The following is a 24,862-nucleotide window of genomic DNA, read 5'->3' on the forward strand; positions in this document are numbered from 1 at the left end:
GTATACCTTTTTATCTTGTGCTCGAAAAACTTGGAAGGCATTAAGGCAATTCTCAATGGAGTTCTTTTCAAAATTTTCTGCTAGGGTATTTGCAATCTCTTGTTTTTAAGTTAGAATAGAGTCTTGATATTTGATGTGTTGAATTTGAGCTCCATCATTCCTGCCCTTCATCCTTTGAATCAGATTCCAGACCTTGTTCAGATTTTCACAAAAAGAATCACAAAATGAAATATGATTTTTGTAAGTCATCAAATACATAAGTCTCTTTTATGCACCGATTATTTCTGCTGTAAGCCCTAAATAGCTATAACCTCTATATCTGCATTTACCTTAGGCAGTTGTCTAAAAAAAATTTTTTTTACTTGTCTGTGAGCTTGCTTGGCTGAATAATCCAATTTTAGATGACCAGAACAAAATATGCCATCCAGCAGGAAAAGCATGCTAAACAAATCATCATAAAAATGTGTTTTTGACTATTGATGATACAATTTTATATATCATTGCAAAGATGAGGATCTTAGCTTTCTAATGACACCTAGATTGAGCTTCTAATCTCAGAGCCCGACATATTCAATGAAACGATGAGGGTAGTGCATAAACTGAAAATTAGACAATGTCTATGGACGAGCAAATTTATGAGGGCTAAAATGTATTAGAGCGCCACCTACATTTCAGATCTGTATATTGTGATGGAATGTGATAGAGAAAAAATAAATAAATTTCTAGTGCTTGCTGACATCTAGTGGAACAAAATAAGACTTTTCAAAGTGAGCGAGTGAACAGAACCAGAATTACATGCTTACAAAGTTCAGACCAAAAAAGAAAAAAAAAAAGAAAAAAAAAATTCTGTTTATCATAAGATTATAAACACATACAGTATAATTGGAGTCTTTTTTTTTATTATTATTGGGGGATTTTCTGAAAAAATTGGAAATTTTTTGGATTTAGCCCGTAGTGTGCGCGAATGTTGAGCTTTTAAATTTTAGTGTAAAAAATTGCAATTTTAATTGAATACAATTAAGTTTAATACAATTCTATGGGATATTTTAGCTTGTTTTGTTAGCCAGGAGAAAACTGTTTGATTGTATGTTTGATTGCTTAGAAAAGTCAAACCACATTTCAACAAGCATGATTTGAGTTATCATTTGTGTTCGTAGCACAAATGGTGGGGAACGAGTTATGTGACAATTTCATTCTTAGAGTTACGGGTTTATTAAAACCCCATTTAAAATAATAGAGTGTGTTCAATTGCATATTAGTTTTTGCTGTGATACTGAAATTGGTATCGAGAGTTTTCATTGAATTTTCATTGGTATTGGCAGTGACCATTAAAATTTTGGTATGGTGACAACCCTAGTATGAACAACAGTAATAGCATCACTAATTAACTTTCTAAATTAGGAAATGGAAATGCATTCTATGAATCATAGATAGATCATGCAATACAAACCTCCATTGTCTATTAGCCAGCGGTTCTGGCTGCCCATGGGGTCTTGCTGCTTGATGACACCCACGATGTCTCCCTCCAGTATGGACACATCCAGGTCCTGTGCTGCGTTAAAGTTCCTGTCAGCCTGGTAGAGTTTCTCTGGCCCGTATCTCACCAGAAGCCCGGCTCTGTGCTCATCCGTCTGTAGCACGCAGTTTGGCTACACAGTCAGGGAGGAAAATTGGCAAAGGAAGAGAGGAGAATGAATAAAAGACACAATACTGTCTGATTAATATCGTTCTTTGTGGTGGTTGACTGCAAAAAACAAAATGCTTAAATCAGCCAAAGTTGGTTTGTTGGTCTTAGCAGGTTTAGGCTGGTCTCCAAGCCTGGCCAAGCTAGTGTTGAACAAGTGCCCAAAACCCATATAAAATCATCAAAACAGACCAGCCTAACCACTGTAGGTTGGTTTAACCTGTTTCAGCAGGATCATAAGGTTCAAGGAATGGGCTTAAAGCAAATTATAGATAAGAAGAGCTGTCTGTTTTGGATCAGGCTGCATTTGGGCAACTTACAGGGCCTTGCTGTTTCTTGGAGTTCTGTTTTTCCAGAGTCTTCTTTTCAAAGGGCTTGCGTACAGTAGTGGGAAGGTTGTCGGGGAAGAAACTGAAGCTCTGAAGCAAATCCAACACTCGAGTGTGCTCTTCTTGAAACAAGGACACCAGATTCCCTTCTGTGCCACTCAAACCAGACAGCTATAGGGAAGAAAAAACAATTACTCAACTAAATACATCACTGGTGACGTGAAGGTTGATCAAAGAAAGTGGTGAAACTTCATCTCTATTTACCTGCAGAAGTGGTGTGAGTTCCCCCAACGTGAGCGCAATGAAATCTCTCTGGGCTTGGGTGAAGCCCCTTACACAGCTGGTGAACAGTTCTTCGGCTGCGAGGTGAAATTTGGGCAGCTCATCCAGCAGCTGGGCGTTTAAAGCTTCGTAGTTATTCCGTGCAGTCTGCAGTTCCTCCTGCACACGCTTGTCCTTCAGCCTCTCAGCACGCTCCTTACAGTTGTCGTAATCTAGCAGCTTGTCTCTACGCTTCTGGATGAGTTTATGGGGCCCAGCGAACATATTGAGCAGCTGGGTGAGGGGAGTGATGACTAGAGCTTCTGTCCTATCTTTCTGCTCAGAGACAGACATACACAAGGATACAGACTCATTGTGACATAGAATTCTGCATTTCATTCAAATAATTGTCTAATAATTGCAATATACTGTATTAACTAACTACTAGGAAACCAGATTAGATGTGATTGGTGTCTACCCATGCTAAACTTGCCATGACAAATTCTATGCTAATGTTGTGGGTGGTTGGCAGCGTGTTGCTGTGCAGTTGCAAAGAGGTGTTTAGAGTGTTTTTTAGCCTGTTGTTCTGAGGTTGGAATAGTGTATTGATTGATTGCTAGGGACTTGCTAGATGGTTACTAGTTGGTAGCTTACTGCCCCAAGTGAAGATTTCACCCTCAAGTCTCTATGATATTCTGGTCCATCTGTTCCTCATTTATAAGTCACTTTTGATAAAAGTGTCTGCTTAATGACTAAATGTAAATATGGCTCGGGTTCATCCAATGTAAGGCTGTAGATTTTAATCTTTGTTTTAATTGGTGTAAATCGTAACTTCAACTGGTTAGAAAAGTAACAGCACTTCTCTCCTCAACAATTCACATAATTTGAGGTATCATTCATGTCTGCTGCACAAACAGTGCAGTTCGAGTTATGTGTCAAAGTTTAATACTTGGTGTTTGGGGTTTTGCTGCTGGTGCTTCATCGCGGTGTTGCCGGCAATGCGAGGTGATTTTTAGTTTCAGTACTCACAAACTCAGTAAACTGTTTGTCACTGATGCAGCGATGTGCTCTCTGGAAACGTTCGGGGTCCATCTGCTGTCGCCGCTCTGTGTAGATGTCACAGAAACTGATGGCGGCTAGCACCTTCACTGAAGCGGACTCCTATTAGTTAGAAAAGGCTGAGATTAGAAAAACGCCTTAATTTACTAAGTGGTGAAATCGTTTTCAGGAAAAAAAAAAGTATGGCCCAAAGGCACCTCAAACTTCAAGTTAGTCTTAAAACTTTCAGCAATTTAAATTTAGATTTGCAAATTAAAAATAATTAAAAACTATTCAAATAAAAAATATTTTTTGTAAATATTTGAATGGTTAAAAATATATATTTTTTTATTTACATTTTTGTTTTATTGTGGCAGAAAATGGGCAATTAAAAGTCAAGTTTATCTGTATTGTGCGTTCCACAATACATATCGTTTCAAAGCAGCTTCACAAACATGCCTTAATGTCTTAAACCCCCATTGAGAAAGCCAAAAGCTAAACTACTATGACTGGGCCAGCAGAAAAAAGCTTATTCCTGAGCCCTTGTTTTGATCATCAGACAAAGAAACTAACACTAACTGACAAAATGAATGGGAGCATGTGAGAAGATTAAGATTAACAAGTCACATGAGGACCTTGCAAGGAGCGGTTAATGTAAAATAAATCAATACCCGTATGTGCTGCAGATAGAGGGAGATGTCCCTGATGAAGGACTTGATCAGTCGCTCCTGGAGTCTAAATCTTTTCTCTGCATCATCGAAAGCTTCATCTTTGATCTGAGGGAGAGTGAAGGAGAGTTTGGTCAACACTGGTTCTCTAAATCCAGTTAGGGATGGGTGGAGTTCATAACAGCGCTGATGTACCTGAGCTGAAATCCCAGTCAGGTGCTTGAGATGGCTGCTCACTCTGTTTGACTTCTTGATGATGGAGTGCATGCTCAACTTTGAGATCTTGTCAATGAGTCGGTCTTCATCACCTTTGCGGTACTTCACCACTATAAACAAGAGGTGGCACCGCTGAGTCATGGAACGATCGTAGAACCAAACTACAGAAAGATAACAATACTGCTCTGTTCTAAATCCCAATAGACCCAACACTTTGCAGAGACACTTTAAGGCATCCTAGGAATGCTCCAAAACCAAAGACGTTCCAAAAGGTTGGCACGATTACGCGAATTATGCTGCTTCCCTAGATAAGCATAGCATTTATCCTTCACAGAGAAGGCAAACTTACAATGCATTGTGCCGAGATCAACAAAAAAAATATGGTAACGCTTTACAATAAGGTTCCATATGTTAACATTAGTTAACAACATTAGTTATTAACAATGAACAATACTTATTAAGCATTTATTAACCTTAATGTTAATTTCAACATATACTAATACATTTTTAAAATCAAAAGTTGTATTTGTTAACATCAGTTAATGCACTACGAACTAACATGAATGAACAATGAACAATTGTATTTTTATTAACTTACATTAACAAAGATTAATAAATGCTGTAAGAAATATATTGTTAATTGTTTGTTCACGATAATGTTAATGAATGGAAAAAGACTGAAGAAGACATCGAAACGTTAACCACATGGTTTTGGATTAAAGTTATTGTTGGAGCAGTAATTGCACGTGTTTTCCTGTTTTTGATAATGTTAACGAATGGAACCTTATTGTAAAGTGTTACCAAAAACAGATACATTATGTAAGATGATAAGAGAAATGTTGATTATAAATATACCTATTTCATTAAATACTGAAAAGTACAGAAGCTCTAAAAATACTGTAGTGCAATATAATAATAAAAAAAGCTTCTAGTCTCAGATGTTGCAAATGTTTCTTTTTACGCTGTGACTTGTGTGTGCTATGTATTTAACTCCTATTTGTTTGCCATGCAGAGTTGCTGCCAAGTCATATCAAGGCTGGATGCTACGTAAGGGGCCGTTCAGACTGAACACATTCTTGCTCTAATAAAATCTAGATGCAGGGCAAAGAATATAACAAAACGAAGGTGTCTCGAGATGTGTTTTTAAAAATGTACGTTATTTTAACTTGACACAGCATCTAAAAAAATGCTGCGATCCTGCATGAGATGCTAAAAAAACAGAGAGACATGGCACAACAAACAACTAGACGTGTGTATGTCTACATAGAGAAACTAATGAAAAACAGCACAGATGGATGCAAAACACATTCGGTATGCACAGCCGCTTAAAAGGTAGATGCCTATATAGGCAGTAGACAACGAAGCAGCACACTAGGTTTTGGAAGATAGCCCATGTAACATCCCTTTTTAACAATTCAACATGTTCACAGCTACACCCACATACCAAGGTCCTTTCTCCTTTTGAATTCGTTGATATTGACATTAATCTCTTTAATGGACATCACTGCCTCAGCGAGTTGCTTCCTGTCGTGATGCGACTCTGGAGTGGTGTTGAGCAATTCCATAAGGAGCAGGGGGTAACGCATTACTCTCTGCACTGGCTTTATCAAGAATGAACCCAGATTAATGTAGTTTGTCTTTCCCCTGTGACAGAACAACAGAGGAAGATAAAAAGAGAAGTGAGAAGTACTGAAGATTTAGTCACATTTCAGGGTTACACTTCCTCTGACAGCAAGCTGGGTCACTGAACACACACACATTGTTTTCATCCATCAATTATCCATTGGCTCACTGTCACCCATTTTTTAAAATTGGTCACAGTAGAAAGAGTACTAAGACTAACAAAGAACAAGAGCACACACTTTCTGACTGATGGGATGAAAACGGACGAGGTGCACAGTGGGCCCAGTGTATTTGGACACGTATTTGGACACTTTTTGAAACTAATAACACTTAAAAATTTACAATTTGAATTTCATTGCATTATATGATAAAATATCAAATCAAGTGGCATCTACAAACATGATGCTATAACTTTTCTCAGAACTAACTTAACGTTCCTGAACCATTTTTTTTCTGTGACTTCTGTTAACCAACTAGTCATTTTTAGTAGATGAATGAAGGTATTTATGTAGATGTTTTCCTAAAGTGTTAAGGTTTCCTAGCAGAGTAACCACAGGTATAGTTCATCACATTAATTATGTACACTGATTGCCAGAAAATGTCTTCATTTTAAACAATATATCTATTGTTTTATTATGTAAAACCTAACAAACGTTTTATTTTGGATTTGCTTAAAATGTTTGCATGCGCTCTATTTCTTTAAAAGAAATGCCACTTGGTTTGATGTCTTCTATTTAAAGCAACGATCTTCATATATTTTAAAGTGTAGTTTTGAGTATCTGCATACTTCTGTGTATGTACAGTGCCGATCCAAATCCAGAGTTGGAGCATGTTTTAAATGTTACAGAACAACATATTCCTAAACTCAAAAATCTGGAGCTAAATACTGGAGGATATTATAAAAAACTCAAGATCATGGAGCAATAAGAATATCTTTGAATACAAACAAAAAGCGTCTTTCACTGCAATTACATTTATGTTTGTCCAAATATCAGAGCTGTTTTGATGGTTTAACTGCTTTAAGTAACATATCATCAGCTTAGAGATTGTGTTAATAATTGTTTAACATGCTACCAGAAAGCATTAGGTCAACTTCCAGAAAATGAAATAAAACTGTTTCAATTATAAACCAATATTCCCACTGGGGCCATATTCTGACTTAATTAGGAGTGCATTTGCACAAATCATGTTCATGGGTCTAATTTGTATAAATGTAAGCCAGAATATGACTCGTGACAAGGGGTAACCGTGACCACAAAACACACAGCACACATAAAAAGCATACAAGGCCCCCTGGTCACACAAGCACACAAGGAGAAAAGGGTTATGCAGGTTAATAATTGTTGAGCATGCTGTCAGGCACTTCACATGCAGATGCTTTAGCATTGCTTTAGACTTACCACTCTCGGTATATCCCTCTGTCAAGGGTGAGGAAAAGAGAGAGAGAGAGAGAGAGAGAGAGAGAGAGAGAGAGAGAGAGAGAGAGAGAGAGAGAGAGAAGAGGGAACAAAACACAGTGTCGAATTAAACCACCTCTATCTTTTATTAGAAAGAAGCTAATGAGCTAATTAGATAAAACTACTGCGATTCACATGACTTATTTATGCGGTACTGAACATGAATGAAGCAGGCGAGAGGGCGAGATGACAAACACAAAACTGAAAAACGATTTGTGTGCTTGATTAATATGCCGCTCGTTGCCATGGCAATGCATGCCGTGGGTGACCTGTTTTAGGAGTGCATTAAGCTGGTGCTGGGGCCTCCACTGGCCCCTATCTGATCTCCCACAGAGAGCCAAAATTAAATGCCAGTCAGAGTCTAGTGCACTCGAATCTGCTCAGAGAAGTCTATAAGTAATATAGAGCAGTATATCACTACCATGAAGAAATCATTCTTAAGGAGCTTTTTAGAGGATTTATATCTGTTTTTCATGGTTGAGTTCATTACAGTACCATCCTGCCAGAAAATCAACATGCTTGCAATTTCTGGACTGGAGTCAGAGCCATTTATGATAAATCCGAACTGGAGTCTTGGCAAAGTACTCACTCATTTTGCAAATTCCTTGATACTGAGGACAAACAGCTTCATGTTCCCACTCCCCACCATAAAAGGCTTTTGGAGTAAAAGACATTGCTAGGTGAATATTTCCTTCTATTCTCTGATTGATCTTATGTCTGTCAAAGGGCAACCGAGGAAGTGACTGAGTTTAAAAGAATTGGATGAGAGATTACCAATGTTTACAGAAAGAAACTGGTCAAGAAATGTGGTTGTTGCCTTTGTAAATTGCATTTAAGCTTAAATAAAGCCTAATACAATGTTGTTAAACACACAAGTTTGCTAGAATCATTCACTGAAACAGTGAAACTAGAAAGTGCTGAAACTAGGTGAGGCACATTCCTCTCTTGCCTTGCATTACTAAACCACTATAAAAGAGATCAAATAATGAAAACAGAGAGACACAAGCTTTCTCTATGTTAAGAAATATATTAAGTAATTTTATATAAGTACAGTATGCATTCAAAGAAATCCAATCCCATTTCTCTTATATTGTGAATTTGGCATCAGGCATACTAATCAGGTTATAGTTTAATATCAAAACTTTAAAATGCAGACAATGAGAAGGGCAAAGGTGCTTCCTTTCTTGGTATTCCACAGATGCCAACAGTCATCTTGTATCCAACCAGACAAGTCCATTTAAAGTAGAGCTGAATCAAGACACACATCACAGAGACATATCACAATGATGACATGAGTAAGGCTGCACACCCTGTGGCACTGCCTCACCGTATGTATTTCTACTAGTAAGATCCAGAGACCGATCCAGTCAAAGTCACGTAACAGACAATTCCAGATACCATTGAAATAAACTGATCGTGTGTAATGTTGATACATACCACACAATTAGTGTCTTACTTAAAACATCTCTCATACGGTTAAATTGTTATTTAATGACTCATTATAGTAAATCTGGCATTTATTGTACATGCTCAACCAGATTTGGGCATGCAATGTTTGTGGTAACCACACCATGCATTGATCTGAAGGTTTTTTTATTCATGAGGAACCATGAACTGTCCTTCAATGAAAATTACCTGAGCTTCTCCAGACACTCCAGCATGTGCTTCTGGATGTTCTCGTCCTTCTCGTAGGTCTCCAGTAAAGAGATGGCGTCATCGTGATTTTGGCAATAGATCTTGTAAACCTCTTCCAACTCACCTTTGTAGTCTAGGAACACTTGACCTGGATGAGCAAAGAAATTGAATATGGCAAAATAGCAATTTGGAAACTGTGTGCAACTGAAACTTCATGAGATGTTGTGAGCTCGACCACATCTTCAAGATTTTTGCTCTTACCTATTGAGTCAGTGTCCTGGAGGGTCTTGTTGAGTCGGCGAGAAAGGTCAATTACTGAGTTAATGTTTCCAAAGAGACCATCAAAATCAATACTCTGGACCTACAGGAAATTCAGATGAAGATGAGGATGAAGATTTGAAACGTTCTCATTGCACTCAAGATAAGCAGTTAACATATGATCTGTGAACATGTAAAGCCAGGGTTCACACTGTATGATTTAAAGAGGCCCTATTACGCTTTTTGGGATTTTACCTATCGTTTAGTGTGTAATATAGCTGTTTGTGCATGTAAAAGGTCTGCACTTCCGTGATATGCTATGTCACTATGTAACACATTTGCATAATGTCTGCCTAAGGGCAAAACCGACAGCATTATTACCATAGTTACAATAGTGTTTACAGCTACACAGCAAGCCTCGGGAACTGAAACTCAGTTATGGTAAGGGACGCGGCATTACATTTCCGACACGCTCTAAGCGGCTGACCAATCAGAGCAGACTGGGCTTTTCGGAAAGGGGGGCTTTAAAGAGACAGGAACTAAAACAGAGCATTTCAGACAGAGGGTGAAAAGAGGTGCACAGTATGAGAAAAATAATGAGTTTTTTAAACATTAAAGCATGTAAACCTATTCTAGTAAACCCCCAAAATAAAATTATGAACCTGTAAATGAGCATAATATGGGCTCTTTAAGATTTAAGATCTGAGAAAAATTTAATCGTAGGGTAAACTCTGCAGTCTTTGATCGCTTAGCTTGACATGTTAACTGACCGCTGATTAATTGCCTTTTGCAGTGTGACGGCTCCTACGACAGCCAAATGAGATAAAACACCCAGTCATGCTGTCAATCTGGAAAATTGGGACCAAAGTTTTGGCTATGATGTGTATCATACAGTCTGACAATGTCGCAGTGTGCCATGGCTTTTACCCAAGATCTCACTGGAATGGTACTGTACACATTGACAAGCAACAATCGTAAAGTACCGTAAAAATATCCACCCGGCTTTATACACCATTCATGTTCATTGAGTGTTTGCTGGAATGCTACTGACCTGCTTTTTCTGCAGTGGTAGTATGATCTCCTTCACACACATTTGAAGGTCCTTTATGTAGTCATGCTCAGTCTGCAGAAGCTCCTCAATGACTTTTGACCTTTTCTCCAGCATCCTCTGTTCAGGGTCTTCAGTGGTGGCTGCTGAAGCAGGGGAAGATTCCAGAGACTTAGGCTGGGAGGCAAGCAGGGTCATCTCTGACGCAAGAGAAAGAGAATGTCCTGGTCAACCGCAGACAACTTACAACTTAGTTAGCGATAGATAGCACAGTACCTCTAGGTTTGGCTTTGGTTTTTTCCACTATACACTAGTAGTCGACTAATACTTGTTTTTCAATGGCCAGTGCCCAAAATGAGATATGTAGAGCAGTGTGACAGATGGCGACATAATAATGTATGTAATAAAACCATTTAAAATGCAATACATTTGAGCAATATCAAATAACATACGCAAAGTTGCGAAAATTAAAAGAACATTTAGTGTACAACAGAATTTTAAAAACAGGACAACATTTACTATAATATTTAATAAAATAGTTCAAATCATTTGAATTTATCATTAACAAGGCAGTTGGTATATTTTGAAATTGAAACAATGGGGAACTATCAGTTCTGTTAATCAGCCATGCCAACACGGTCTCAAAATGACCAAATATTAGCCTAGCTGATACATCGGTCTGTCATAGTTTAGACACAATAAAGGAATTCACAACAGGCTGAATGGATTACATTTGTCACTTATGAAAGACGATGAAAGCGCATGGGAGTAATGGAGGTAAAAATAGGAAAGGGAGGGCAGATCTTAGTCAGTTTGCTCTGCGTGTTGCTCTTGGCCATCCGCAGGATGTCATGGCTTGGAGTTGAGTTTGACTGCTCTTTGATCTCTTCGTTCCGAACTGGCACTCAAACGGGTCTGGGGCAGGAGACTGTGGGAGGGAGATCAGTCATCACGCATCGGTGCCTCCCCACAATGCTGCCTGAGATGGTGCTTTATGGAGGTACAAAGGACTGTCAATACACGCAGTGAGACATGGGCCCTCTCAGGAGGCTAGGGGAGGCATTTGAGGTGGGGTCTGGGACTCTGAATAAGACTGTGAAAGCTAAGATAGAAAACTATATACGAGCTTCAAAATAAATGATGCAGAAAATATTGGGTTCACCAAAACTGCAAGGATTCATATGAGTTTATATACACACATGATATGTGTGTGTGTTTCTTAGAGTCAAAAAGAAAGATAAGGAGATTAAGCATGTCTCAGGCTTAAGGCTTCCAAGCCATCTAATGTGGTGATTCATGCTGACATCATGCTACTATAAATCTGTATTGTTGCTGATTCGTTAAAAGACTGATGAGAGATTGGAGCTACATTGGCTTTGTAATTACATTGCATATTTGACCTCTGAAATGTTTCAGCAAACCTGAAAAAAAAAAAAACCCCAGCCTAAATTAAATGTTCTTCTGAACATGGGGGAAGTAAAAAATCTATAAGATGAGTGTAAGTTTGCAGTGTAGTAAGTTAACAACCACATGAAAAAGCTTGCAACATTATATTTACGAGAATACTTGGAAATAATCTAGGGTGGGGATCGATTTTGTACATCAGGATTTAAATGGATAACGACAAGTGGTCTATTACATTGTTGGTTAATATTTTTTTTTTTTTTTTTTGCCAGTGCAGCTTTGTTTATGTCAACAGTAATGAAAAGAAGTTTCAGAGGCGGAGAAATTTTAATGAAATTAAAAATATTTTTTTGTTTTGTAACACTTAAACCAGGCACATTATTAATAAAGTAAATGGGCTCAATTCTGATTTAAATGTCTTTAAACTCACACCATGCATTACAGGATGGCATGATTAACTGCCTTTTCCCATTTTTTACCACCCATATCCTTATTCCTTATCTCAATAGAACTAAAACTCGGAATGATCCAACCTGTTGACAACATGTATAGACTGTTCACTTTTATAGTGTTTACCTGTAATGTACAGTTATTTTCCAAGTGTCTGTACAAAGCCCGTTTACATGATGCACAGTGTGAGGTCCATAATAACTAGGGATAAAAAATTTAAAAAACAACAATGTTTGGTCTATACAGCATCACCAATCCATACGCTAATTGTTCTACTTTATACACACACTCACACACACAAAGCTCTACAATTCTGTTCTGACCCACATTTGCTTAACAGGCCTAGTGTATTCATTGTTTTCAACAAAATAATCTTCAAAGAGTAAATTCTCCCACAATGATTCATTCAGATGGTCTTAGAGTATCGACACTGCTATAAAGCTTAAAGAGACAGTTCACCCAAAAACGAATATTCTTTCATCATTCACTCACTCGCATGTCATTTCAAACCCAATCAGTGATGCTAGGCAGAAATGTTAACCTCAGTCACCATTCACTTACATTGTTTGGGAAAAAGATGCAATGAAAGTGTATGGTGACTGAGGCTAACATTCAGCCTAAAATCTCATTTTATGTGTTGCACGGAAGAAAGTTGTATGGTTTCAGAACATGAGGGTAAGAAAATTATGACAGATCTGTCCTTTTAACGTTGAGCTCAGACAGACGAGAGCTGTTGAATGTCCACTCAAAACAAATATGAACACGAGCAGACAAGGAAACTGACTCATTTATGGGTCGATTTCATCCTGAAAAACCTTGGATAGTTAGATTACTTTTGCTGTATCATAGTGAAACAGGAATAAAACAAACTTTTAATGATAGCTTACATGGTTTCCAATAAGTGTAATGAAAACTGAGTCGAATCAGGGTGGCTGACAATCCATGGGTGTATAGAGTTTTAAGATTTAGTGAAGGTGTAGAGTGTCAATGTGTGATACATACAGATAGCCAGAGACACAGAGAGAGGGAGGGAGAAGATTCGGTAAGATCAAAGTGTGGGAGAGCTAAGATTTAATGCCAGGACTATGTGTGCCAGTGCTCATAGAGATCAGAATGTGTGCCATGGTCGGATGAATGGCAGAGAGGGTAATCTCGAGCAGGCACACACACATACACAATGGCTTCTGTTTCAGTCTCTGTGGATGTAATTCATTGTGACATTATTCTTGGTCTGCTTCTAGGGTCGTGCTCCAGCCAGTGCGCTTCATGTGGCTCACATGAGACAGGGGGAAGCCATGTTTAAAATTCTGAACCAATAAACATATTGTACTCTAAAGAAAGAATATCAATAGTTTCAAGGGTGATCATCTTGCTGACTGCTTGTCAACAAACCAAAAACCAACACTACAATACATTTTTGTCTGGTTTTCCAGTGAAAATACAACATGATCACACGGGAAGTCGTAATTTTATTTCCGAATGTTCCAGTACACTCGCATGGACCCCATTATGCCAAGTTACTGTGGTGTGACTGAAAGAGCATTGCATCAGCCACGTGACAGATCCGGGTTCTCGTCCCGCATTGAAACAAGGAAGTAATCATGTTTGCATTATCATTGACGAGAGTGATTATGAGGTTCCATTTTCCCTCTAAGCTTACATTTTTGCTCTACTGGCGGTTAGGTTTAGGGTTGCGGTCCAGGTTTGGGATAGGCTTAATACAACATGCATTCCTCTTCACTGTATTACATCCTTTACAGCTAAAAACAACTTGCCTTACAATTCGTTTTTGGCACCCCTCTGTGGGCATTTCACCCGGAAACTGGAGCTCAAACGTGCCCATTCATTAAACAACATTTCCCACTTCGGCAACAGGGGGCAGTGCTTTGAATTTCGGTAAGCACAGTCCAAATTCAGCTCTAGAAAAGTCAACCTACTGTTTCTGAATTCACTGTGAGATCTGTCAGCAAGATTTATTTACTTGAAGCAAAATTGTGCAAGACTTTCAGAGAATAAAGATTTGAAGCCTTTTGAAGTTCACACACTATAAAAACATTAGCAAAGCACACTGATTTGATAAGGCCTCAGTGCTGTCATGGCTAATCAAACTAAACATGATGCTCATCTTCAAAGCCAAGAGGCAAAAGCCAATGTGCCTAGTAACAGAACACTTTCTATTAAAAACACCACTTTAACCAATACTTTGCAAATCATCCTGAACCAATTCTCCAGTACCAATTTATACAGTTTCCCTTCAAAAGACTTTGAGGCGCCTCTGCATCGGCAGCATTCAAAGAGTGTGAGAGGACCCACCTGTTACCCCTCAAACATCTTGTCTTCCTTGCCACACACAACAGAGGACACAGGCAGTGCATTCTTCTAAAGCTTGAGTTGAATCGCTCTATCCCACATGTATCAACATGGAAGGCTCTCTCGAGGAGACAAACTTCATTCTGTCCTCACATTACCATCTGAATGCATGGGAACCAGCATCATCACACACAACTGAGTGAGCATAGCCCAAGCTATCTGCAAACTAAAGCCTGGAGCTGGAATTATGTTGCTGTTGCACACTCACACTGCATTGCCAACTCATTTGGGTAGGTCTAGTTCACATTTTGGGAGTGACCAGCCCCTTGGGGCTTGGCCCCACCCTATTCAGCCTGAATCCCATTAAGATCTTGAGGATCTGTCAATGCCAAGGCCTCTTTGCCTCTCAGTATTTCTTTTCTAAGTGTGATGCTTTGTTCAGGTGTACCAGAGCAGGAGCAGGTGGGCACTCATTTCATTTTATGAGCTTTGAGTTCATTCAATTACAAGCATGATAAGTAGACGATATGCGTTTTTCATTGGTCAATGCCAGTTAATATCTAGGGGGCAGAAGTGCGCTATAATCAGCCTGTTATCATTAACATTACGTGACCGTGGCAACATTTTTGCTAAATGAAATTACATCCTCCATTACACATCCAATGTATCATTAAATGTCCAGTGGGGGGCACCAAAAGTGAGTGAAATGGTGTCATAATCAGTGGTTTATTCAATTTTTTCTTTACCTGTAATGGCAAACATATACTGTGTCATCTATTCCTTACAAAAGAAGTCTAGAGTGCTAATTTGGTACTCAAGAAAATGTTCTTATTATTAGACCAATTGAAAATGGTTGCGCTACCATGCGCAAATCACAATACAGTGGGTTTTTTCCCCATTTGCTGAGGTATTGAATTCTCTTACAAGTTGATTTATACTTGCAAGTCAAATTTTGGTTTTAAAAATAGGCAAAAAGAAACATATTTCTCCTGAAATTCTATTTTCTCCTAAAGTCTATTGTTTTAGAGAGATGAAGGCTATTCCATGCATTACTGTTTTGAAAAAATTATTTCTAACCAGGATAGAGAGGGAAGTGGATGGCCAGATGCACAACAAAAAGACAAGTAAATCACAGTCTCTAGTTTGAGAAACAGACTCCTCACAGGTTCTAAACTACCAGCTTCTAAATGCCAAAGACCTGCATTGCTGCAAGAGGATTCTTGGACAAACAGAACATTTTAAGAATACAACATTTATGCCTGGGTAGCTCAGTAGTAAAAGACGCTGGCTACCACCCCTGGAGTTTGCTAGTTCAAATCCCAGGGCGTGCTGAGTGACTCCAGCCAGGTCTCCTAAGCAACCAAATTGGCCCGGTTGCTAGGGAGGGTACAGTCACATGGGGTAACCTCCTCGTGGTCGCTATAATGTGGTTTGTTCTCGGTGGGGCGCGTGGTGAGTTGAGCGCAGATGCCGCGGTGGATGGCGTGAAGCCTCCACATGCGCTATGTCTCTGTGGCAACGCGCTCAACAAGCCACGTGATAAGATGCGCGGGTTGATTGTCTCAGACGCGGAGGCAACAGAGATTCATCCTCCGCCACCCGGATTGAGGCAAATCACTACGCGACCACGAAGACTTAAAAGCACACTGGGAATTGGGCATTCCAAATTGGGCGAAAAAAAAAAAAAGAAAAAGAATACAAAATTTATTTAAATAGAAATAGCCATTTGTAACATTCCAAATGTCTATAAATCATCTCTAAACTACATAATGTGCATTGTGACTGAAACACATTCATATTTCAGGTTTAATCTCATTCATGTATGTCCAAGTATTTTGGCTAAGTTAACATACTGTACAAAACTAATATAATGCAATATCGAAGAGGAGGAAATTTATCCTCAATGAAATTGCAGCAATTATCCACGAGATTAAGTAAACCATTATCACCTCCTACATGCCAACTGAATAAAATAAGGCAAAAATAAACATTTCACACAGTTTAGTGAGAGATATGATTGATTCAAACACTACAAGTGGTTGTTCTGTATATGTATTACAGTTCTAATAATAAAGTCTTAATTAACATTATGGTTATTTAACATATTGAGATATTATTTTAAGTAAATTGTAGCATTTGGTTACATTACATAGATTTCTTATACCTTCTTTATATATCATCCATCCCTTGCACACTTTTGGCCTCTAGCGGGTGAGACTGGGCAGGGAAGTACAGTACAGCACCGTGAGTGTTACCCGCTAGGACAGTTTATTTTGAACAAGAGGGGTGAACGATTACGGAGTTTAATGCGGGAGTACAATACCGAACTGATGTGGATTGACAGAAGCAGACCCGTCTGTGTGAGCAATGGTGTGAGGAACCAGGCGGCAGTGAAAAAAAATTATGTTCATTGAAATTTAAAAGAAGATTGCACTGTATATGCAATGTATATGTAATTGTAACTATATCAGATATCATTAATAAAAAATGGGAACTCATTGCGTGGGCATCTTTTTGCCCCCATATTTTGAATTTGTCAATTTCGGTGGCATTTTTGTCCTGCGTCCCCGTCAATTTCCAACACTATTGGCACTGTATCTTTCTAAGGTATATAAAAAGTTTGTTTTAGACACATAGTAGCAAGTAAACAAGATATCCCCACATATATGTCAAACTACATTGTGTTAATGTTTGACACAGTTAAAACATTGCCTATTTTAAAAACAAGTTTGATCAGTGGTTAAACGTACCTGAATGAACGGCTCCTTTCCAGAATAAAATTAAACATGCAGAAAATCACAGTATTACAGTTATTGTATAGTGACAGGGCAGAAAGTCTTAAAGAAGCTAGAGAAGAGAGGACATCGGCGGCAGTTTATGAGAGCTGCTGTGCCCTGCGGGCTTCCGTCATGCCGTGCACAGCGCGTTTTAGTTTATAAACAGATTTAGCGCTTAGAAATTTCTTCTTCCCAAAAATTCAGAAATATTATGCATTTTTTTGTACTTTGTAATTGTGGTGAAAACAATTTCTGAAGCAATCATGTCATTTAGTGTCCGTTCTTTCATCTCATGTGTCAGCTGGCGTGTTTGGCTGGGCTTGAACCACGGACTTCCAAGTCTAAATTCTAACACTGTATCGGAAGAGCTACCACGCAAGCCAATCACGTTGGAATAAGTGTGTAAATGTAGGTGGGTCTGTAATGCAAGCGTTAAAATGTGTCGTTTTTCAAATTCTGTGTTATAGTAAAAGTGTTTCGATATAACATAGCAGTGTGGGAGTAATAGAAAATAGGTGTTTATAAAGTCATAATCAGCTGTTGTAGTTGTGATTTGTGTAACAGTGAATAAAATGAAGTATTAAGTTTTTGTAGCGCCTCTAGTGTTAATTTTACCAGGAACCTGCGGCGAAACATATAACGCAGCACATAAAACTCAGTTTGCAAAAATGTTGTTAAAATAACGTTCAGTCTATTGGTTGGCTACAATTCCAATATGATGATTTCACAATATTTACACAAAATTCACTAAACATATTTGACATTAAAAATTTTTTTGTTGCTATCGGTATAGATTTTGCAACTGGCAAAAGGGAGAGCTAACACTACTGCTAATCAGACAAACGGGCATGTTTAACACCCAATGCCAATAATTTCAAAATAGTGAAATGGATTATCTGATATACAGTATTGGTCTATCAATAAACATGATTAAAATAAATCTTTAAAAAAAGCTGGAGTTTGTAATTTCAGTACCACTAGGGTCACCACACGGAACTGCAAAAATTACAGTTTTCAAACAGGTTTCCCAAAAACTCCCCCAGTCTGCCATTTGACGAATAAACAGATAGTCATGCCCCAAACTCATAGCATTGGTTGGGACAATGTTGCTGAATCGGGCTGGTTGGGATTTTCAAACAAACAGAAAAAATGTACCACAGAACCACAGTGTTTACACCTTTTTGAGAAATCATCCTACATATGGCTTACTAATAGTTGTCTCTGCATATCAAGCAGGGACAGGTAAAAGTATTTAAACAAATAAACAGAATTATTTCACACTCCAGCTTTAAATCTACAAAGTCAACCAATTAGGCCAGATTGCAAGAACAACTGTATTACAAAAGAAACAAAATGTTCTTAAGAAAACACAATTTTATGACTCTGTGAAATAAAAAAAGAACAATAACACTGATATTAATGTGTAACTCAAGGGTGTTTTATGGTCTGACTGTGTTCAATGAGCTGTTTGTGTGTCCCTGTCTAGTTTAAGGTCACATACACACTATCAGGGCTGTGTGTTCAACACAAAGTACACATAAGAACGCCCAGCTATCATGGATGCCTTTGACAACTGAGAGTAAGTGTGGGAGCAAGTTACACATTGTATGTGAGTGAACACAAGTCTGTGTAAAATTCAAGTTCCTTGTTCTTGCAAGCCACGGAGGAATAATTCATTTAACAAATAATATCCAGATCCTTCAGGCAGATTAACAGAATTAGTATTAAGCAAGTCACCCAAATAATACTTCATTATTAATGAAAAAGACATTGTGTAAAATCCTACGCAAATTGCAGGGCTTAAAAAGTATTATTAAAATTAAATAAAACAATTATTCCCATTCTATTACATAAGAACAGAAACAGTGCTTGTTACAACGTCTTTACAAACTATTCTAGTAACACCACACACTCTGAGTCTCTCATCTCTCAGTCTTACAGTTGTGCTCAAAAGTTTGCATACCCTGGCAGAAATTGTGAAATTTTGGCATTGATTTTGAAAACATGACTGATCATGGAAAAAAAAAAAAAAAAACATCTTTTATTTAAGGATAGTGATCATATGAAGCCATTTATTATCACATAGTTGTTTGGCTCCTTTTTAAATCATAATGACAACAGAAATCACCCAAATGGCCCTGATCAAAAGTTGACATACCCTTGAATGTTTGGCCTTGTTACAGACACACAAGGTGACACACACACAGTTTTAAATGGCAATTAAAGGTTAATTTCCCACACCTGTGGCTTTTTAAATTGCAATTAGTGTCTGTGTATAAATAGTCAATGAGTTTGTTAGCTCTCACGTGGATGCACTGAGCAGGCAAGATACTGAGCCAAGGGGAGCGAAAAGAACTGTCAAAAGACCTGCGTAACAAGATGGAAAAGGATATAAAAAGACATCCAAAGCCTTGAAAATGCCAGTCAGTACCGTTCAATCACTTATTAAGAAGTGGAAAATTCAGGGATCTCTTGATACCAAGCCAAGGTCAGGTAAACCAAGAAAGATTTCAGCCACAACTGCCAGAAGAATTGTTCGGGATACAAAGAAAAACCCACAGATAACCTCAGGAGAAATACAGGCTGCTCTGGAAAAAGACGCAGTTGTTTCAAGGAGCACAATGCGACAATACTTGAACAAAAATGAGCTGCATGGTCGAGTTGCCAGAAAGAAGCCTTTACTGCGCCAATGCCACAAAAAAGCCCAGTTACAATATGCCCGACAACATCTTGACACACCTCACAGCTTACGACACACTGTAATTTGGAGTGACGAGACCAAAATAGAGTTTTATGGTCACAACCATAAGCACTATGTTTGGAGAGGGGTCAACAAGGCCTATAGTGAAAAGAATACCATCCCCACTGTGAAGCATGGTGGTGGCTCACTGATGTTTTGGGGGTGTGTGAGCTCTAAAGGCATGGGGAATCTTGTGAAAATTGATGGCAAGATGAATGCAGCATGTTATCAGAAAATACTGGCAGACAATTTGCATTCTTCTGCACGAAAGCTGCGCATGGGACGCTCTTGGACTTTCCAGCATGACAGTGACCCTAAGCACAAGGACAAGTTGACCCTCCAGTGGTTACAGCAAAAAAAGGTGAAGGTTCTGGAGTGGCCATCACAGTCTCCTGACCTTAATATCATCGAGCCACTCTGGGGAGATCTCAAACTTGCAGTTCATGCAAGACGACCAAAGACTTTGCATGACCTGGAGGCATTTTGCCAAGACGAATGGGCAGCTATACCACCTGCAAGAATTTGGGGCCTCATAGACAATTATTAGAAAAGACTGCAAGCTGTCATTGATGCTAAAGGGGGAAATAAACAGTATTAAGAACTAAGGGTATGCAGACTTTTGAACAGGGGTCATTTCATTTTTTTCTTTGTTACCATGTTTTGTTTTATGATTGTGCCATTCTGTTATAACCTACAGTTAAATATGAATCCCATAAGAAATAAAAGAAATGTGTTTTGCCTGCTCACTCATGTTTTCTTTAAAAATGGTACATATATTACAAATTCTCCAAGGGTATGCAAACTTTTGAGCACAACTGTATTCTGGTGTAGAAATCTGTTGTTATTGTTTTTAAATCTTTTTTCTTTGTTGTTGTTCAAAGGGCTGCTAAACGTGAGCAAGCATTCTGACTAACCACTCCACATCCACTCAGACTCATATTTGTTTCAAAACATCCTACCTGGAAACTTTACTTGGAAATTTTAATAAAGATAGTTCTGATGTCCCTGTTTGCTATAAGAGTGAGAACAGATGAATTATTGTAGCCTTAAATGTCACCTCCAAATTTTGACACCCTAAAAGGTCTCTCCTCTGTGGTAATTATGCAAAGTAATAAACAAGAATGTCAAATGGAACTTTAGTGAAGTGATTTAGACTAAGCATTCTGAAGGAATCCATTATTGCTTTGAAATCGATACCAAAGTACACACTTGGCTACAAGTGTACTTGAATCACAAATACCAACTACTGTACCTAAAAAAGTTTTTATGATTAATCAATGGGGTAAACAGATATTACCCTAGATATAAGATACCAATATTTTTTGTCATATTTTTAGTTTAAAGATGAAGTGTGTATTTTTTACATTAAATACTTACAGCTTATAGCAGAATTGTGTAATTTCTGCACCACTAGCGTCCCCAAATGGAACTGCAAAAATAATGCTTGTTTTCAAACAGGTCTCCCAAACCCTCCCCTGTCATCTATTGGTGGGTGAAGTTATTGCTATGGCAAAAAGATTATTTGCTGGAATAAGTTTTAAAATAAAAGTACAGGTAAATTAATTAAGTTTTCATTCTCTGCAAAGTCATCCTATTGAGAACCACAATTGATTCCAGAGATGGATACAAGGATACTGAGGATCCCTAAGTGAGGCGGTGAATCTAATAGCAGAAATCAAGAAATATACAAAACATTTGTGAATTGTCGGGACACATATCGTAAAACCGGGACTGTCTTGTGTAAACCGGGACGTCTAGTCACCCTTATTATCGGTCAGCTGGCAACAAGTTAGTTCGTCTACTCTTGTTGTGGACAAACCAAGAGTTGTCTTTCATCAAAAACACTGGCATATACTTTGTAAAATCTACCCACATCACATTTAACATCATCAAAATCTCACCATTAACCCAGCTAATCTACATGCTACGCCTGCATATCAAGTTCACAAAACCACTTCTTTCCCACACCTTCCTCGTTTTCAGAATCTGATAAGATCATGCTCATGACTCAAAGTGCATAATTGTGCAGTTTAAGTTATTTAGCCTTATATAATCCCCTAAACAAGCTGACATTAGCATTACAGAGATGCTGTAATTACACGCATCCTAACACCCCGGGCCCCTTTATCAGGGCGCCTACAGGGACACAGCAAGATGTCTAAGCACAAAAAGAAAGACTTGATATACAGCTCCACCGTGAACGCTCTCTCTACAGCTACACAAAGATGATCTTTACTACAATCATAGATCCTCATGTCCACTGTCACAGACCCTCAAGCCTTGAACAGCACAGATCTGGCAGTGTCAGAGCACTGATAAACTAGGCAGCCATAAAATTATCAAAACTAGGGATGCATCTTAAGAATCGCCATCCTGAACATGATTCTATCATTACCTATTTATGAAGTGAAAAGAAAAAACAGCGCCAGTGAAAACTCGAAACAAAATAAAAAAATCAGCAGCAACCACGCAAAAGCTCTCAACAAAAAAATTATTGAAATGATTGCTCTTGACAATCAACCCTTTAGCGTGGAGGAAGATGTAGGCTTTCACAGATTGATTTACTACTTAGAGCCAAGGTATGCTATGCCTATCCGTCGCCACTTTTCAGATGTGGCCTTACCTGAACTATATAGTGTCATCTATGTCCATATATAGAGAAGCTCCTCACTGATGTCACTTCTGTGAGCTTTACAATGGATATCTGGACATCAAGTGTAAGCCCTATCAGTATGTTGAGCCCCACTGCCCAGTGGATTGACAAGAATTTCATCCTTAAAAAAGGCGATTCTACCCTCGCAAGAGTGCCCGGGCTCTCACACAGCAGCAACGATTGCGTCCGTGTTTGAAGGGATGATTGAGAAGTGGAAAATCCCCAAAGAGAAGGTGCATGTAGTGCTATGAGACAATGGCACACATGCTGCAGTTGACTGTGCATGAAGATGTCCTTTCGCAATGCAGCATTGCGGATGTTGTGGCCTTAGGAAGGAGAATGGTGGGGCATTTCAGGCATTCGCAACTTGCATGCAGTCGCCTACAAGGGATACAGAAGCAGTTCGGGATGCCAATAAAACGACTTCAACTAGATGCCATAACTAGGTGGAATTCAACGTTTTACATGATGCAAAGCTTGGTTGAGTAGAAGAGGGCACTAGCTGCATATACAGCTGAATTTGAACTTCCTGCATCTTTGACGGCAAATCAATGGGGAATTCTTGAAAATATGATCACACTACTTTCCCCCTTTGAGCAGCTGACCAGCGAAATCATTTCTGCAGTGGCCTCTGCAGCTGATGTGATTCCTGCTGTTATGGCACTGACACGGCTGCTTGGCAAGAGCAGTGACACAGGCAGAGGCGTGTAGATAGCCAAAAGTACCCTACTGAAAGCAGTCAGTAATCATTTCAATGGTGTGCAATGCAAACCACTTTATTTAGTTGCAACCATGCTCGATGCCCGATACAAAGACCGTTATTTTGACAAGGATAAGAAGAGGAGTGCCCGCGAGCTGCTGCTTAAAGTCGTGAATGAAATGATGGGCAGTGATGTTCAGTGCAGAGATGCCAACACAGAGGATCCACCAGAGTAGAAGACCTGAACAGCATCACTGCTGGACATGTATTTTGGAGGAGTATGTCTTGTTGGAAGAGCAAATCAACACCGAAACCTTTACAGGTAGGCAATGGTATAAGCCTTTAAAAATTATACTAAATCATCATTCGTTATTGATGTTTCTGGCAAATAAAATTTCTCCCAAAAAAATAAATGCAGCACGCAAATACCTCAGTGCACCCAGCACAAGCATTGACAGCGAACACCTGTTTAGCGCAGACTCTCATGTGATGGACGAAAAAAAGGAATCGCATTGATGGCGAAAAAGCAGAGATGCTGATTTTTGTTCAGAAAAACCTACCTCTGCTTAATAAGGAATAGGCTATAGTCAGTTTTTTTTTTTGTTAAACATCATTCATTGGCTTTATCCAACACATTCTACCTCTTCTGCCATTACATTCCCTTGCACTATATAACAGATTTGTATTTAAATTTGCACTACGTATGTGTATGTGTGTATGTATATGTATATATATATATGTGTGTGTATGTATATATATATATGTGTGTGTGTGTGTGTGTATATATATATATATATATATACACATATATATATATATATGTGTGTATTTGTCTTATTGTGTATTCTATATATACTTTATTTTCTATTAAATTTTTGTTTTATTCCATTTTTATTTTATTTTTTACAGTCTTGTTGCTGTATTGTATTGTTGTGCGCTGGAAGCTCCTGTCACCAAGACAAATTCCTTGTATGTGTAAGCATACCTGGCAATAAAGCTGATTCTGGTTTTGTTTTTACAGTTTAAAGTAGCCACAGTATGCTCCTATTTTTGAATTCATTTAGTAAATATTCTTAAATTAAAATTACAGTGCTGCTGGTGACCCAGCTTTAAGCTGTGCAGCTTGGCCAAGTCAGCTCATTCACTGTTCAAGTTTATCCAACCTTGTTCATTGTTCTCTAAATAAATGTTTAGCTGAAGTCTAAATTAAGCTGCCTTTGCTTGGTGCTCTCGAGCACAACATATTTTGTGTTGTTTGAAAACATAACACAAAAAAAAAAAAAGTCATGTTTCACATCTTGCCCAAGTTGAAGTCATTTCCTTGTTTTAGTCAGTGAATGTGTGCATTTGTAAAGTAGCCTATAAATTTTAGGTTGAATTGGAGTTTTTTCTGTCTTCATCTGCAACAAGTAGGTTATTACAATAAGAGTAAACGGTTAATTCTGCTACAGGAGAGACTTGGTGTTCTTTCCAAACAAAGGGGAAAAAAAAGAGATACAGGTGCATCTCAATAAATTAGAATGTCATGGAAAAGTTCATTTATTTCAGTAATTCAACTCAAATTGTGAAACTCGTGTATTAAATAAATTCAATGCACACAGACTGAAGTAG

At 38.4% G+C, this 24,862-nt stretch overlaps 1 protein-coding gene across 4 annotated transcripts in view; it reads right to left on the reverse strand.

Moving 5' to 3' along the window:
* LOC127426870 (dynamin-binding protein-like) overlaps positions 1-24,862 on the reverse strand; it is an 84,817-nt gene that overhangs the window by 11,029 nt on the left and 48,926 nt on the right. For all 4 annotated transcript variants that reach the window (XM_051673940.1, XM_051673939.1, XM_051673938.1 and 1 more), the window contains 11 exons: positions 10,221-10,417; positions 9,173-9,272; positions 8,912-9,059; positions 7,220-7,237; positions 5,641-5,840; positions 4,176-4,306; positions 3,984-4,088; positions 3,304-3,435; positions 2,278-2,610; positions 2,005-2,184; positions 1,451-1,649 (listed from right to left, as the gene is read on the reverse strand). In XM_051673940.1, coding sequence (XP_051529900.1) covers positions 1,451-1,649; positions 2,005-2,184; positions 2,278-2,610; positions 3,304-3,435; positions 3,984-4,088; positions 4,176-4,306; positions 5,641-5,840; positions 7,220-7,237; positions 8,912-9,059; positions 9,173-9,272; positions 10,221-10,417 — 1,743 coding nt within the window. The remainder of the gene's footprint in view (positions 1-1,450; positions 1,650-2,004; positions 2,185-2,277; positions 2,611-3,303; positions 3,436-3,983; positions 4,089-4,175; positions 4,307-5,640; positions 5,841-7,219; positions 7,238-8,911; positions 9,060-9,172; positions 9,273-10,220; positions 10,418-24,862) is intronic.

The sequence above is a fragment of the Myxocyprinus asiaticus genome, chromosome 36 (assembly GCF_019703515.2).
Source record: "Myxocyprinus asiaticus isolate MX2 ecotype Aquarium Trade chromosome 36, UBuf_Myxa_2, whole genome shotgun sequence".
NCBI classification, from domain to species: Eukaryota; Metazoa; Chordata; class Actinopteri; order Cypriniformes; family Catostomidae; genus Myxocyprinus; species Myxocyprinus asiaticus.